Below are 14,452 nucleotides of genomic sequence, written 5' to 3'. Positions count from 1 at the left end.
CTCTGCTTCCCCCTTTGACTTCATGTCCTCTTTTATATTTTTTCTTTTTTAAAGGCCTATGGAGTCTAATTTGCATTCCTCAAATACTCTTGAGTGTGAGTTCATCCCCTGGAGCCTGATCAACCTACCCAGAGTCACAGCCTTAGAGTAAACTGATGTATCCTCTTACAGCAGCTACCAATAGCCAATAGTTCCTCACATCATACTGGGGCTTCCTGCCCAGCTCCCCACTCTATAGTGGGATTTTTGTCTGGTTTGGGCCTGTGCAAGTCTTGTATATGCTGTCACAACCACTGTGGGTTGTGTGTAATTGCCATGTTGCATCCAGAAAACTCTTCTTTTCAGTAGCATGCATAGTGCCTTCCAGCACTATGAAAACTAGTCAGTAGAAATGAGGCTTTGAAGTCAGTACCAGCTTGATTTCTCCTTATTTGTTCTACAGTTCATGCATGTAGTATCTTCAGCAATAGGGTCTTACCAAGAACTTCTGGTGGGTAACCAAGAATAGAGGCAATGACTAGTAGTGTCTGAGGGTCTATGGACCCCTGGTCAACAACTTTAAGAGAGGGAGTCTGTTCCTAGTATTGGAGTTTTATTTTGTTAGCCTATGGTGTCTAACAGGGGCAATGTCCCCCTGTTATAAGGTAAATCTGTTTAATCTCTCTTTATATGTGTATATATATATTTTAAGAAGCTCCTACAGTGGTAAGTATCCATATGGCTTTTTCTAAAAGCCTTTAATGCTGATTATCCCTGCCCATCTTCCTTCCTCTGCCTGCCCTCCCATTCCCCCACCCCATTTAACCGTTCCTACTTTATCATTTTCATCTCTCTTTATATCACTACATTCTACCACCCTTCTCAGGAAGCTTCCCCCCATACCTCCATGGCCATTTGTTACTTTCCTGACTTCTCTGGATTTTCAAATTGAAGCAAGCATATCTAGGATTCAAAGCTATCATCCAGTTATGAGAAAGAAGATACAATTTGATTTTCTGGATCTGGGTTCCCTCACTCAGGATGATTGCTCCCAGTTTCATCCATTTACCTGCAAATTTCATAATTTCTGATTTTTAAAGAGCTGAATAAAATTCCATTGTGTAGTGTAGCAGGAGGCCTCCAAAGATGGCGCGGACCCAGAGCCCTGGGATTCAGCACGAATTCACTTCACTTCTTGGTCTGCAAATAGCCCTCCAAAAGGAGCCCACGCCTCTGTACCCTGCTCCCAAGCCCAGTGGCTGCTGACAGACTGTGTGGTGCGGACCAATCAGAAAAGGATTCGCTGACTACAGGGACTTGGGGGCGGAGAAAAGGGAAATATAAGGCCTGCCTCCTCCTGCATTAAATGAGCCTGCAGCACCTCGCCTAGTGCTTACTTCTACCCGACTCCCAGGGTCTGTGTGTTGTGGCTCCACGCCTCTTGCCCCCTAATCGGCAGGGGACCCGATCCAGGTTAGGGACTTCACAGCTGGGCTAAAGAGAACCCGCAACAGTATACATATTCCACACCTTCATTATCCATCAACAGTTGTTGGACATCTAGGTTGTTTCCAGTTTCTAGTTATTATGACAAGGACAGCAATGAACATGGATGATCAGGTATCTCTGTAGTAGGTAGTCTTTTGGGTACATGCCCAGGAGTGGTATGGTTGGATCATATAGTAGATCAATTTCTAGCTTTTTGAGAACTCTCCACAGATTTCCACAGTGGCTGCACCAATTTGCACTGCCACCAGCAGAGGATAAAGAGTTCCCCTTTCTTCACATCCTTGCCAGCATTTGTGGGTTTTTTATCTTATGCTCCCACTACTGAATGACCTATGATACTTAAACACAATCCCCCAAAAGGTAGTTCCTGTCTCCTTTTTACCTTACCCCAAATGGTGTTCAATCAAATGTATTTTTTAAAAATAAGATATATTTTCTTTTTGTTTAAAACATCTTTAAAATTTTTTATTATTTTTATGTGTATGAGTGTATTTTCTGTATGTATATAAGTGTACCCATGTCATGCAATGCCCATGGAGGTCAGAAGAGGGTGTTGGATACCCTGGAACTGGAGTTTCAGACAGTTGTCAGCCACCATGTGGGTTTTGGGACTCAAACTCAGGTCCTCTGCAAGAACAGCTAGTGCTCTTAACCACTGAGCCATCTCTCCAGTCCCCAAATAAGATATATTTTCTAATTTTAGGTGTCAGTAGTATTAAATCACAGAGCAAAACAATTATCATCACACACCTGGACAATTTCAACTGCCTTTTCATTGATTTGTCCCTAAATTGACTGCATTACCAATTTAATTTCCTTGGTCATTCCTCTGCTTTCTGCATGTCCATATATTCATGTGTATATGTGCACGTGTATACACACACATGTGAAGGCCAGAGATCAACTTTGAATGCTGTTCCTCAGATGCTATCAACTTTGGTTTTGAGACAGGAGCCTGCCCATTATGCTAGGCTGGCTAATCAGTGAGGCCTAGAGATCCACCTGTCTCTGTCTCCCCACTGCTGGGATTACAAACATGAGCCACCAAGCTTTTTTTTAATTTGTTTTTTTGTTTGTTTTACGTGGGATCTGGGGATCAAACTCGGGCTACTTACTTAAGGCCAAGACAAGTTTGAGTCTCTTAAAATAACAATCTAATTCAACTCTTTTCTTTCTCATACACAATCAATATCTTTAGTGTATGAAATCCATGGCATCATAAACATCTGATAAAGAACAAAAACCCTAGATTTTTTAGTGTATATAAATTATACAAAATGGTTTATGACACTTTCATCTATATACTGATCATATTTGCACATGTCCCCTTTTCCCTCTTTTAAACTAGAATTCCTTTTCATCTTTCAACCATTTGAAGGTTAAGTTCTTTTAATATGGTATAAAGTTGTCTTAAATTCTATCATTAGTTAGATCAGCTTTCTAAAGTCTTTGGAAAAGCTTAATTTAATACAATTGTGACACATTAATACTCTGAAGAAGCAATAGAGACCCTCACTCAAGTTCTGGTTTGCATGTTGAGACTGATAAGCCCACACACATGCACCAAAATATCATAAGAAAAGATTTTCTTTACACAGAACAAGGATTTCTGGGGAGAAAATGGTCACTATCTTAAAATGGCTTAAGTAAGCATTTGAGTTGGTGAGAGTTCCAGTATGTACTTTAAACTTCCTGCTGGTGGGGCTGGAGCGATGGCTCAGCTGTTAAGAGCACTGGCTGCTCCTGCAGAGGATTCTGGTTTGGCTCACAGCACCCACATGGCAGCTAACAACTGCCTGTAACTCCAGTTCCAGGGGATCTGATGCCTTCTTCTGACCTTTGAGGGCATTGCACAACATGGGTGCACTTACACACATGTAGGGAATACACTCATACACATAAAATAAAAACAATAGAGTTTTTTTTTTTTTTTAAATCTAAACTTCCTGCTGGTAGCAAGGAGGAAGCAATTGACTTTCTTAGCAGTTTGATCAGATATGGAAAAGGAGGTTTAAAAATTTGTCAGCAACTACACATAAAAATATAGAGTCATATTCTCTATTATTGATAACTCAATTTAAAAAGCACAAAATACAAAGATATTGAGTAATATGTTGACACAATCTCATCAAAATTTAAATATCCTAATTTAAGTTATATCTAATTGATTGACAAATATACAACATAAAATGTAAACACAAAATACAAACATGAAATGAAATGCAAAAATACAGATATAAATATGAAAATGTAAGTATGAAATGTTGCTTGTTGAAGATGGAAAACAAAATTTTTTTATTCTTCAAAAAAAGTTTAACCAAGAACCAGGACTACCACTAACAGAACAATACAATTTTCAGGTATTAGTCTTTTACATTATAATTTTCTTCTAACATTAAAGATATATTAATATAATTGATAAAATTCAAATTTTACCATTTTTGCATTTAGAAGAAAATAATACACTTTTATTTTCAAAAACATAAATTCTTGTAAATTATTATTAGAATACCATTCTGCATCCTACAACAGTGAAGCATAAGTGAAGCTTTAAAAAGAATTTTTAATTGTTAAAGTATAAATTCTGCATGAATTCTACACAGTTATCATTAAAAGGTCTTTATATGGTTTGAAGGAATTCTTGTTCTTATCAAAATAAAATATTACCCAAATGAAACAAGCTCTAGGAAGATGTGAATTACTATTACAATAAAGATCAATGGAAAAAGTATTGAAGTCTCTTTAAATAAGAGGTCTGTGTGACATGGCTTACAAAATCAAAATAAATGGTTAATTATACAAATAAAAATATTAATATCTGAATAACTTTACATAAGTAAAATAATGCATTATTAAGTAACAAAAATCTTTACATTTCCAATAATAATATAGACATATGCATATAGTCTAGATAATTGCAGAACACTAAATAGTTCAAAAAATTAACAATTAGTTCCAAAAAAGGAAAATTGTGTTTTATTTTGTGAGGGGGATGAAAAATCTTTTAAGGAAGAGGAAGGTATTATATTTTCATCCTGTTCAAAAGAAAATGGAAAGCTAAAATAATCTTTTCCAGCTCCAAATATACGAGTTGAAGCATCTGATGAAAAAGAAAATGTAAAGGCGTCTTCTCCTTGTGATTTCCCAAATAAGTTTCCTGAAGAAGATAGATATTACAATATCATACTATTCATTGTTATGTGAAACTTATATAGTCTATTGGATTAGGAAATACAGCATACAATAGAGTAACACTGAATCATTTATCTATTTAGAAAATATTTAAATGTGCTTCTCATATATGCAAGGCATTCTCCTCGGTGCTATGGAGGGGTAAAATACACTTAAATTTATGTCCTACTTACAACTAATCTGAATTCAAGTATTTGAAGAACAAGTATACATAACAGAAAGTGAGACAAAACATCTCAAATGAAGAGAATAGCGCACAGGTCCAAAAATAGGCATGCACAGGAAATAATAGGATAACACAAACCCAGTCAACCTGGCAGGGGACTGAAAAATAATGAAGATATATTAAATAGAACTTGGAAAGACTGTTGAATGTCTTACTATAGAATCTAGACTTGAATAGGTAACAGGAAACCATTAAGCATTTTCAAGCACAGATCTTAAACTGCTTTTTAAGAATTACTCAGGAAAGAATATAGAATGTCTGGAACAGGAGTCTAGAAGTAGCAATAACCAAAGGGAGAAAAGCCTATTGTTCAGCAATGATTAAGTAAAAATCTCTTGTACCTATCACCATAGCAATGGAAAAAGAGAAGATTTTTATTGAAAGTCAAACTTACCCAGCTATTACTTACTGAGCAACTACAATATATGCTTATGGAATTCTTCAAAAAAATTGACATATTAGTACAAAGTTCCATAGTTTGAAAGAAAAAGAAAATTTATGAGCTTTACATATAAAACTTTATGTACAGAATTTGCTTGATGAATCCAAGAATTGCATGAGAAAAAAAATGTCAATTTTCATTCATTATTCATAACTTAAAACTTTAAGAATAAAAACATTTTCCAATGTCTTTAAAATCAACAATTATTCAACTATTTAAAATCTATAGTAATACAAAGGCTTATTTTTAAATAAGTATCTTAAACATGCATATTTTTTCTTCCTTTTTTTTTTTCCTTTTTCTCTTTCGGTCTTTTTGAGTACTGGGACTAAGCCACAATACCCAGCTTTCCCCTCTCCCTCCTCCCCTCTCCCTCCTCCTCCTCCCCCTCTCCCCTCCCCCTCCCCACCATCTCTTTCTGGTCTTTAAATATGCGTATTTTTTTCCATACAAAACTGGTTAGTGCCCTAAACCAAAAATGTCTTCTTTGTGCCACTTTGAAATTTTTATGCATTTCTAACATATATTATTTTACTCTAAATAGAGCTGAGCCAACCAGCAGTAAAATGACTAGCTGGCTGGTTGGATGAACTGTTTGGTTGACACTGGCATTCTCATTTTATTCTTCTAACTTCATTACATAGCCATAGACTTAAATGGAGAAAAATACACCCAGAAAGAAACCTTGAATCTCCATGTATATGAATGAATTTTACTTCTTTTAATTTTGAAAGAAGTTCCTATGAAGTCTTCATAAAATTTCTATTCTCTTTACAAATAAAAATGTACTACTGTGTAAGGTCATATTCTAGGTGTTCTGAGGAATTCAAAGATAAACAGGTCTTTGTATTCAAATAACTTGTGATTTAGAGGATATCTTGTATGTATTCATGAATACCCAATCACATTATGTAGAATATAAATATATAAAAAAGAGACATTCAAGGCTGGAGAGATGGCTCAGCAGTTAAGAACACTGACTGTTTTTGCAGAAGAGCCAGGTTCCAATTCCAGCACCCACATGGCAGCTAACAACTGTCCGTAACTCCAGTTCCAGGGGATCCGAAAGCCTCTTCTGTCCTCAGTGGGCACTGCACGACATGGGTGCACTTACTTACATGCAGGCATAACACTCATACACATAAATTAAAAATAATAAATAAATTTTTTTTAAAAAAAGAGATTTAGAAAAGTGAAGGAGAGATCTTTGGGGAATGGAAGGTAGGAGGTAGAAATACAGGATTTTTTGGATGAGAAGCTGGTCTAGAAAGATGAAAAAGTTGGAAGTTGCAAGAAATAAGCAGGTATAAAGTTTGGGCATATTTGAGATATGCTGACTTCTTCAATCTGACCAAAGAACAGGTTATTTTTTTTTAAGGTTTCAAAGTTATATTGGAGTTAGGATAGAAAAGTAGGAGGCTAGAATGACAGTCAATGAGAGCCACTTAGGTGTATGACTGGAATAGCTGACATAATCAACACTCTGCATAAAGACGATCAAGCTGCAAAGTGTGGCGAGCGGAGAAGCTGTAAAGATCTACTAAGATGACACTGCAATAACCCTTAATACTGTATTTTCCAAGAAAACAGTGTTGTGCGACTCTTAAGTCATTCTTCCAAGTGGGCCAGCATCAACCCAGCCTTGAATTAACCCTTATTGTTAAAATTCTTAGAAAAGGAAAATAAATGTGAGTAAAAAGACTATGAAGTGCCTGGGCTTGGAAGATGGTTGCTGTGCTACAAGGGCATTAGGGAATACATCAATTAAAGACATTTGAACAGAGACAGAGAAGATGGGGATAGTAGCTACTGCAAAAAGTATTTTAGGCAAAGGGAGAAAGGTCTTGACATGGAAACATACCCAGCATGCTCAGTGAACAGCAAATAAATTGTATGATTGAAATGGACTGAGGAAGGAGAATAATGCAGAAAGATTAAATGAGGGTTTTGAAGAAAGAAATTATGTGCAACCTGTGGACCATTAACATTTTTGGATTTTCTTCTGAGTAAAATAGGAAAGCCACTGCAGGTTTTTTGAACAAAGGGCTGAAATGATCTGACAGGCACTGAAAGGATAACTATGGATTGCTCTATGGAGAGCAGACTATTGAAACAAGGCGAATGTAGAGAGACGAGCACTCTGGTAAATTAAGACATGTGGAAACTGATGATGGCTGTGAGTGGTAGCAGGAATGAGAACATCTGATTTGGCTTATGAAATTTTCTGGAGGTAGTGATGGAAGAATTTGCTTATGGAGTGGGTGTAAGGACTGAGAGGTAGGAACAAGAATGATGCCAAGGTTTGACATCAGTGACTTTAAAAATGGAGCTGCCATTTACTGAAATTTGGTGGTTAAAAGTTACTTTGAGACTGAGGCCACCTAGAGGTTTAGCCTTTCAGTGTTTTATTGAAAAGCCTCTTTAAAGATATCTAATTGAAAGTAAAGTAAGAAACTGTATTCATGAATCTGTAAGTCAGTAGGATAGATATACAGATTTTAAATTTTTAAAAAATATTTTTTATTTATTATTTTTATTTTATGTGTATACATGTATTACCTGTATGTAGGTAAGTGCACCCGTGTCGTGCGATGCCCACAGAGGACAGAAGATGCTGTTGGAGCCCCTGGAACTGGAGTTACGGACAGTTGTTAGCGGCCATGTGGGTGCTGGGATTCGAACCTGGGTCTTCTGCAAGAACAACTAATGTTCTTAACTGCTGAGCCATCTCTCCAGCCCCAGATTTTGAAATTTTTATGTGTTTAATGAATGCATCTACCAACTGCAGGCATTCATTAAATTTTTATCATCTAAAATTTAAATCTATCCTGATCACTGTAAGATTGTAAAGCTGGTATTATCTTTAGCACAATATACTTTGCCTAGTATTTTTAAAATTTTTTTTGAGACAGGGTCTCAATATGTAGGCCAGGCTGGCCTTGAGCTCATGGAGATCCTACTGCCTCTGCTTCCTGAGTGCTGGAATTAAAGGCATACACTACCATGCCTGGCTTGCCTATTAATATTTTGCATATTGTTATAATCAAATCAATAGACTGGATGGATGGATGGATGGATGGATGGATGGATGGATGGATGGATGGGTGGAAGGATGAATGCTGTGCTAGGAATCTGATCCAGGGCCTCAGGAATACTACAGACAAGCACTCTATCACTGAGCCATACCTCCAGCCCTAGTCTTAGGTTAATATAAGTAAATGACAGGTTTTGAAAATAGAATACTTTATTTCTTAATTGTTTATCTAGTGCTGAGGATCCAACCCAGGACCTTACTTGGGTAGTTGGTGGGCCTATCAATGAGACAAAAGATGCTATACTTGCTGTCACCTCTTATGTTGCATCCTTCTACAAAGTGAATATAACATTAGATTTTAAATTATAACATGAATCTAATTACCACTTCAAGCAGATAAAACTATTTACTGCACTAATGTACTATACACTGATTTATTTGTCTATCTTCTGTCTCTCACAACAGAGCACAAACCTGCTGAGGATCTTTCATTCTTGTCTACTGTTCTGTCACCAAAGCTAAAAGCAGTATCTGACACCAAATATAATACATATACCTAAAATATGTTGAATGAAATAACTAATCAAATAATAAAAGAAGAAAGATGACCAAATAAGAAGTATGCATCAGAGAGATAGGAGGAGATCCAAATTTCCAAAAAGAAGATGGGACTAATTAACCATATCAAATACTACAAAAAGACTAAATATGGTAACAAATGCAACATACTCATGTTTGATAACTAAGAAGTCAGTAACCCTGGAGGAAGCAAGTGTTGACAGAGTGGTGAGAGAAGCTAACCTGATGAAAGAAGAAAGAAAGAGGGAGGGAGGGAGGATGGTAGGAAGCGAAAGGAGAGCAGATCAGTTAGGCATATAGAAATAATGATGACTGCACATGCGTGCATGCGTGCGTGTGTGTGATGAGACTGAGGCACTAGTTACTATGATAATGAGGCTCTTTAACAAGTGATTTTTTTAAATGAATAAACCAAATGTCAAAAAATCAATTAAAGATAAACCAAATACTGAGAAGGAAATTTAACACGTTTTTATATGTAGTAAACTTTAATAACTTACCAATTTCTTCTTGTGATGAGGGTGGATTTAGATCTGCCACAGAGTACTGTTCATTAAACTGGAAAATAATTACTTGTGAAATCAATAGAACAGTATATTTAATATATTTGACACTAGAGTCTGGTGCTTTTAGTATATAAAATTAGGGTAGACATAAAAGCAACTTTCATAATACCAAACTATAGGACTTAAGAAGCATTCTCTCTTTGTGCTGGGTTCAGGTGGTTATGAGCTGCTTGACACGGGTGCTGGAAACCTAGCTCAGATCCTCTAGAAAGGCAGCAACTGTTCTTAACTGCCGAACCATCTCTCCAGCCCCAAGACTGATTGATAAATATAAATAAATTAATGAATAAATATGAATCTAGGTCATCTGAACTTAAAAATAAAAAGATAGCAGAGAACTTTGCTATACTATCAATACTCAGAACATCTTTCCATTCTGAAGGTGGAACTCAAGCACACTAGGCAAGAACTGCACAGTCATGCTACATCCTTAGCCTAATCAATATTCAATATTTTCCTAAAGCTTCCTGTTAGCATTCTGTTCCAAGAAAGTTTCACTAAAGAGCTAAAATTGACTAAAGAACTAAAGTTTGACTGAAGAACTAAACTTACCTAAGCTCCAGTGTATAGTCGTTAGAAATAAAACATTAGCTTCTCACTTTACCTGATCTGGTATGGTGTCCACATCGGATACAGAAGAACCAAATAAATTCAGTCCAGGTGATACCGAAGTATGACTTGTAAGAAATGAAAATCCAGGAGAATCCTTTTGTTTTTGTCCTTGAGGTACTACATTTCTATGTCTGTTACAGAGAGATTTTTTTTTTAAATCACCAAAATGTTACAAATTTATTATTAAACAATGCAGACTGATAAGCATCAAAAGCAATGGCGTATCAGTACAAATTAGAGAAAGGTAGGGAATAGTTTTCATACTGACAAATTCATGGAGAAAGGATGGTTTTGGTGGAGAATAATGTAGAAAAATCAATTCGAGGATAACTGCGAACACTTATGAAAATATGTTGTCAGGCACTATTCTAGGTACTTCTGTTAAGTGTTAATTACCTATTTCTCACAATGACTTAACGAAACAGGTACTGCTACTGTCACTTTTGTTTGATAGTAAAAAGAAATACGAGGTATAGAACAGGTAAATGATTTGCATAAGAGTTGTGAACTGAGTGTGGTGGTGCGTGCCTTTAATCCCAGCACTTGGGAGGCAGAAGCCAGCAGTTTCTGTGAGATTGAGGGTGCCTGGTCTATATAGTGAGTTCTAGGTCAGCTGTGGCTACAGGAACACCCAGTCTCAAAAACAAAACAAAACAAAACATAAAACAAAACAAAAACCCCAAAAGTGAATGCTATAGTTGAAATTTAGAAAAAAAATTTCTAAGCTCTTAACCTGACACTGTTTTCAAGATCTTGAAAGTCAGTCATAACATGTGTTTTAATGAGAATTCAGTCATTACAGTATTGCATAAGGGAGGTAAATTATAAATTATTTGGAATAAATAATTACAACTACACAAGATAGTATATAATACAGAGCCAGAATGGTGTGGGCTTGAAATCTCAACACCGATTGTAGGAATGACTTTTACAATATGGACGTAATCTGGACTAAAGAGTTTTACCTAATTTTGTAACCAAAAAGTTATTGTTTACAATGTAAACAAGCTTACTGAATCATCTGCCCCTCTTTTGATCTGAGTACCTGATGTTAATCCCTCAGGCTCCCACCTTGCCCTGCACCCAAGATAGTGAATGAATGTGGGCTTGCATGATTAATATATCAAAGTGCTGAAAGTGCCATGCTTTTCTCATTGCAAACAGTGAAAAAAATTGAGAAATCTGTTTGTAATTTGTGTGTGTGTGTGTGTGCGTGTGCGTGTGCGTGTGCGTGTGTGTGTGTGTGTGCGTGTGTGTGTGTGTGTGCTATTCTAGGCCCAGGGATCAAAGGGAAAATTTTTCTGATAAGGTCAGGGTAGGATCTAGCTTCTACTCCCTCAATTCATGCTAGAGATACTGTTTCAGTAAAAGGTGAGTGAAACCGGGCTCAAGAGCACAGTTCCAAGAGACATCTGAAGGAACATGTGCTTGGCATTTCGGGTCCACTCTTGACCTTAAAACAAATGCTAAGAGTCAGGTTGTTTCTTATTCAAATGTAATTTTAATGTGGCTTAGAAATGCCACAACTGACTAGTCATATATCACCCATGATTATGTTTCCTCATCTATAAAATAAAAATAATAGTGTACCAATAATTCACATAGTTGACTGAATATAAAATGAACAGTATAAAGTGCCCAAGAACAGTGGCTTACACAAAGCACTCTACAAACTGTTTTAAAAATATAATGTGGCTGGGTGTAATGATGCACGCCTTTAATGCCAGCATTCAGGAGGCAGAGACAGGCAGGCAGATCTCTGTGAGACTGAGGCCATCCTGGTCTACATATCAAGTTCCAGGCCAGCTGAGGCTACAGAGAGAGCCCATCTCAAAAAAAAAAAAAAAAGGAAAGAAAGAAAGAAAGAAAAAAGAAACCATAAAAAACAAGGAGTGCTCACTTTGACAGCATATACACTAAAACTGGAACAATACAGAAAAGATTAGCATGGTCCCTGAATTAGGATGACGTGCCAATTAATGAAGCATTCCATAATAAAAAAGAAATATATGCATGTGTTTTGTGTGTGTAGTTAATATATATTATGATCTGCAAAGTTTTATGATTCATTTATAACTATAGCTATCTCTCTGACCATAAATGAATCACACAATTTTGCAGATCATAATTTTCTTATCCACAGATAGTTTTTAGTATATGATATGACACTCTTTCACAATTTCAGGATTTGATGATGAGTTCTACTTTGAATACATCATGTTTGAGTCAAATGCAGGACATTCACATATAAAACTCTTACTAGCTATTTAAAATACCGGCCTACAGCACAGTTGAGAGAGATATTGATGAGGGAAAATCTGACCTATGTCTCAGAGGAACCTCAGAGTTTACTGTTAAGAGATTGACTGAACCCAAAAGTGAAATGCAGCACTATTTTCTTGCTTGAACACTCTAAATCAGGTTGGTTTCCAACATATTAATATTATAAGCAATTATGCCTTAGACAGAATTGGAATTTTTGATTCAGACACAACATATGGAAAATGTCTTCTAGAACATTACTCAATTATAAATCTACAATCTACCACCTGTGAAAATAGTTCTTTTGCTTGGCATTTTAAGTTTTGCAAGTTTTTATCCTTTGTAAAATCTTAAACCTATATACTGTGCACTGGATAAATATTCAGGATCTATGTCATCTTCAACTGACTGGTACAGGAGAAACAGGGAGGAAAATCGATGAAACAAGAATGCAAACCAGTAATTGTTCAAACAGGCTCATGGGTAACATGAAAGCTTATACTAGTGTCTCCCTTGTTTTCATGACTGAAATACTTCATAACAAAATCTTTCCAAGTTCTAGCTAAGAAGGCACTTTACTATTCCAATAAATTATTTAAATAACTTAATGTATAAACAATTCAATTACAATGATTAATAAAAATCTTACATTTCAAGTAAGGGGCTTTTAGGGTACTGCACTTTTTGCAGAGATTCAGGTGTCTTCACAGCTTCAGGAGTTCTTAAAAACAAAGGAGTTGTAGGAGTTGGTGAAAATTTATCAGCTCCTTCTTCTACTTCACCACTATTATCTTCTATTGACTTTCCAAAGTGTTGTATATATATGGTCTGTGAATGCAAAGTAACAGAAAACTTTTAACAATGTATGTTATTGTATTAATAAAATAATACAAATGTAATGCATAAAGTAGAATATACCATATTAACCTGCTTTCAATTCCTAGATAAAATAAGTAAAATAAGAAGCTTTGTCTACATCTATCATCATTAAATCTTTCCACTATACAAAAATACTATCAAGATACTTTCATGGCAACCAATGGTCTTGAATCATCATAGCAAGTTATTCAATCTTACCAAACAAAATTATTTTCTTCGATTATGATTTAGTTTTGTTCTCAACGTGTCATCATTTATGAATGACAACTTTTTGTATTTCTTTATGTAAACTTCTGTGCCTTCATTCTGAAAAATAGAATTTCTAACTTCTTAGAAAGCTGACTTCTAACCCAGTAGCATCTCATATAAAGAATCCTCATTGTACTAAATCTGAAATTAAAATGAACACAGAAATTTTTGTTTGTTTGTTTTTTGAGATGGTCTCATTTTGTAGCCCCAGCTGGCCTACATGTATATAGACCAGGCTGGCCTTGAATGCAAAGATCTGCCTACCTCTGCCTATCAAGTACTGGGATTAAAGGCCTGAGCCACCACAATGGGCTACAGAATCTTTTTAAATTCAGATGTTTTGCTTAGAAATTAGAAATCCAACATTTGACTTACTTGTGGAATACACTTTGATTCTTTTAGTTGTCTTACTGCTCCTTTATCTCCACACTCAGCATCTGTTTGTTATATAAGAGTGAACTACTTTCATTTATGCAATTTTATTATGAAATTAAACATGCTACATTAACTGTATGAAATTGCCAATATCTGCTTAACATAAAAATGACAATTTCATATAGTTTTGCCAAATAAATACAAAGAGTCAAATAAAAATAAAGAGAACAAAATAAAATAGTAACAGTTTATCAAAATTATAAGAGAACACCATGTAACCATCACCCAGATAAAGAAACAACATCAGGAACACTCCAAAAGTTCTCATTTTCCCATGTCCTTTTCTTTAAAAGTAATTCCTATCCTTGCCTTTGATGATAATAATTTCATAAGTTTTATCACCTAAATATCTTATTTTTTCTTTTTAAAATGTCATGAAGAAACTTAATATATGCGCTCTTATGCTTTGCTTTTTTGTTTAGCATGTTTGTGAGATTCCTCCATATTACTGTATAGAGATAGAATTTTCTCCTTATTCCTGATGTTGT

General features: G+C 35.6%; 1 protein-coding gene and 1 non-coding gene across 2 annotated transcripts in view; one reads left to right on the top strand and one right to left on the bottom strand.

The window, feature by feature from the left end:
- Nucleotides 1-4,430: 4,430 nt before the first annotated feature.
- CUNH14orf39 (chromosome unknown C14orf39 homolog) overlaps nt 4,431-14,452 on the bottom strand; it is a 46,460-nt gene continuing 36,438 nt past the window's right edge. The window contains exons 13-18 of the mRNA XM_008839583.1: nt 13,905-13,966; nt 13,051-13,229; nt 10,536-10,541; nt 10,132-10,270; nt 9,462-9,519; nt 4,431-4,645 (exon numbers count right to left, since the gene is read on the bottom strand). Of these exons, the coding sequence (XP_008837805.1) occupies nt 4,431-4,645; nt 9,462-9,519; nt 10,132-10,270; nt 10,536-10,541; nt 13,051-13,229; nt 13,905-13,966 (659 nt within the window). The remainder of the gene's footprint in view (nt 4,646-9,461; nt 9,520-10,131; nt 10,271-10,535; nt 10,542-13,050; nt 13,230-13,904; nt 13,967-14,452) is intronic.
- LOC115071440 lies at nt 12,032-12,138 on the top strand. Its single transcript, XR_003850528.1, has one exon. It is a non-coding gene; the product is annotated as a U6 spliceosomal RNA (small nuclear RNA).

The sequence above is a fragment of the Nannospalax galili genome, unplaced genomic scaffold, assembly GCF_000622305.1.
Source record: "Nannospalax galili isolate Female #2095 unplaced genomic scaffold, S.galili_v1.0 scaffold336, whole genome shotgun sequence".
Lineage (NCBI taxonomy): Eukaryota > Metazoa > Chordata > Mammalia > Rodentia > Spalacidae > Nannospalax > Nannospalax galili.
Note: the sequence above shows the minus strand (reverse complement) of the source record. Positions and strands in the feature narration are given on the sequence as shown.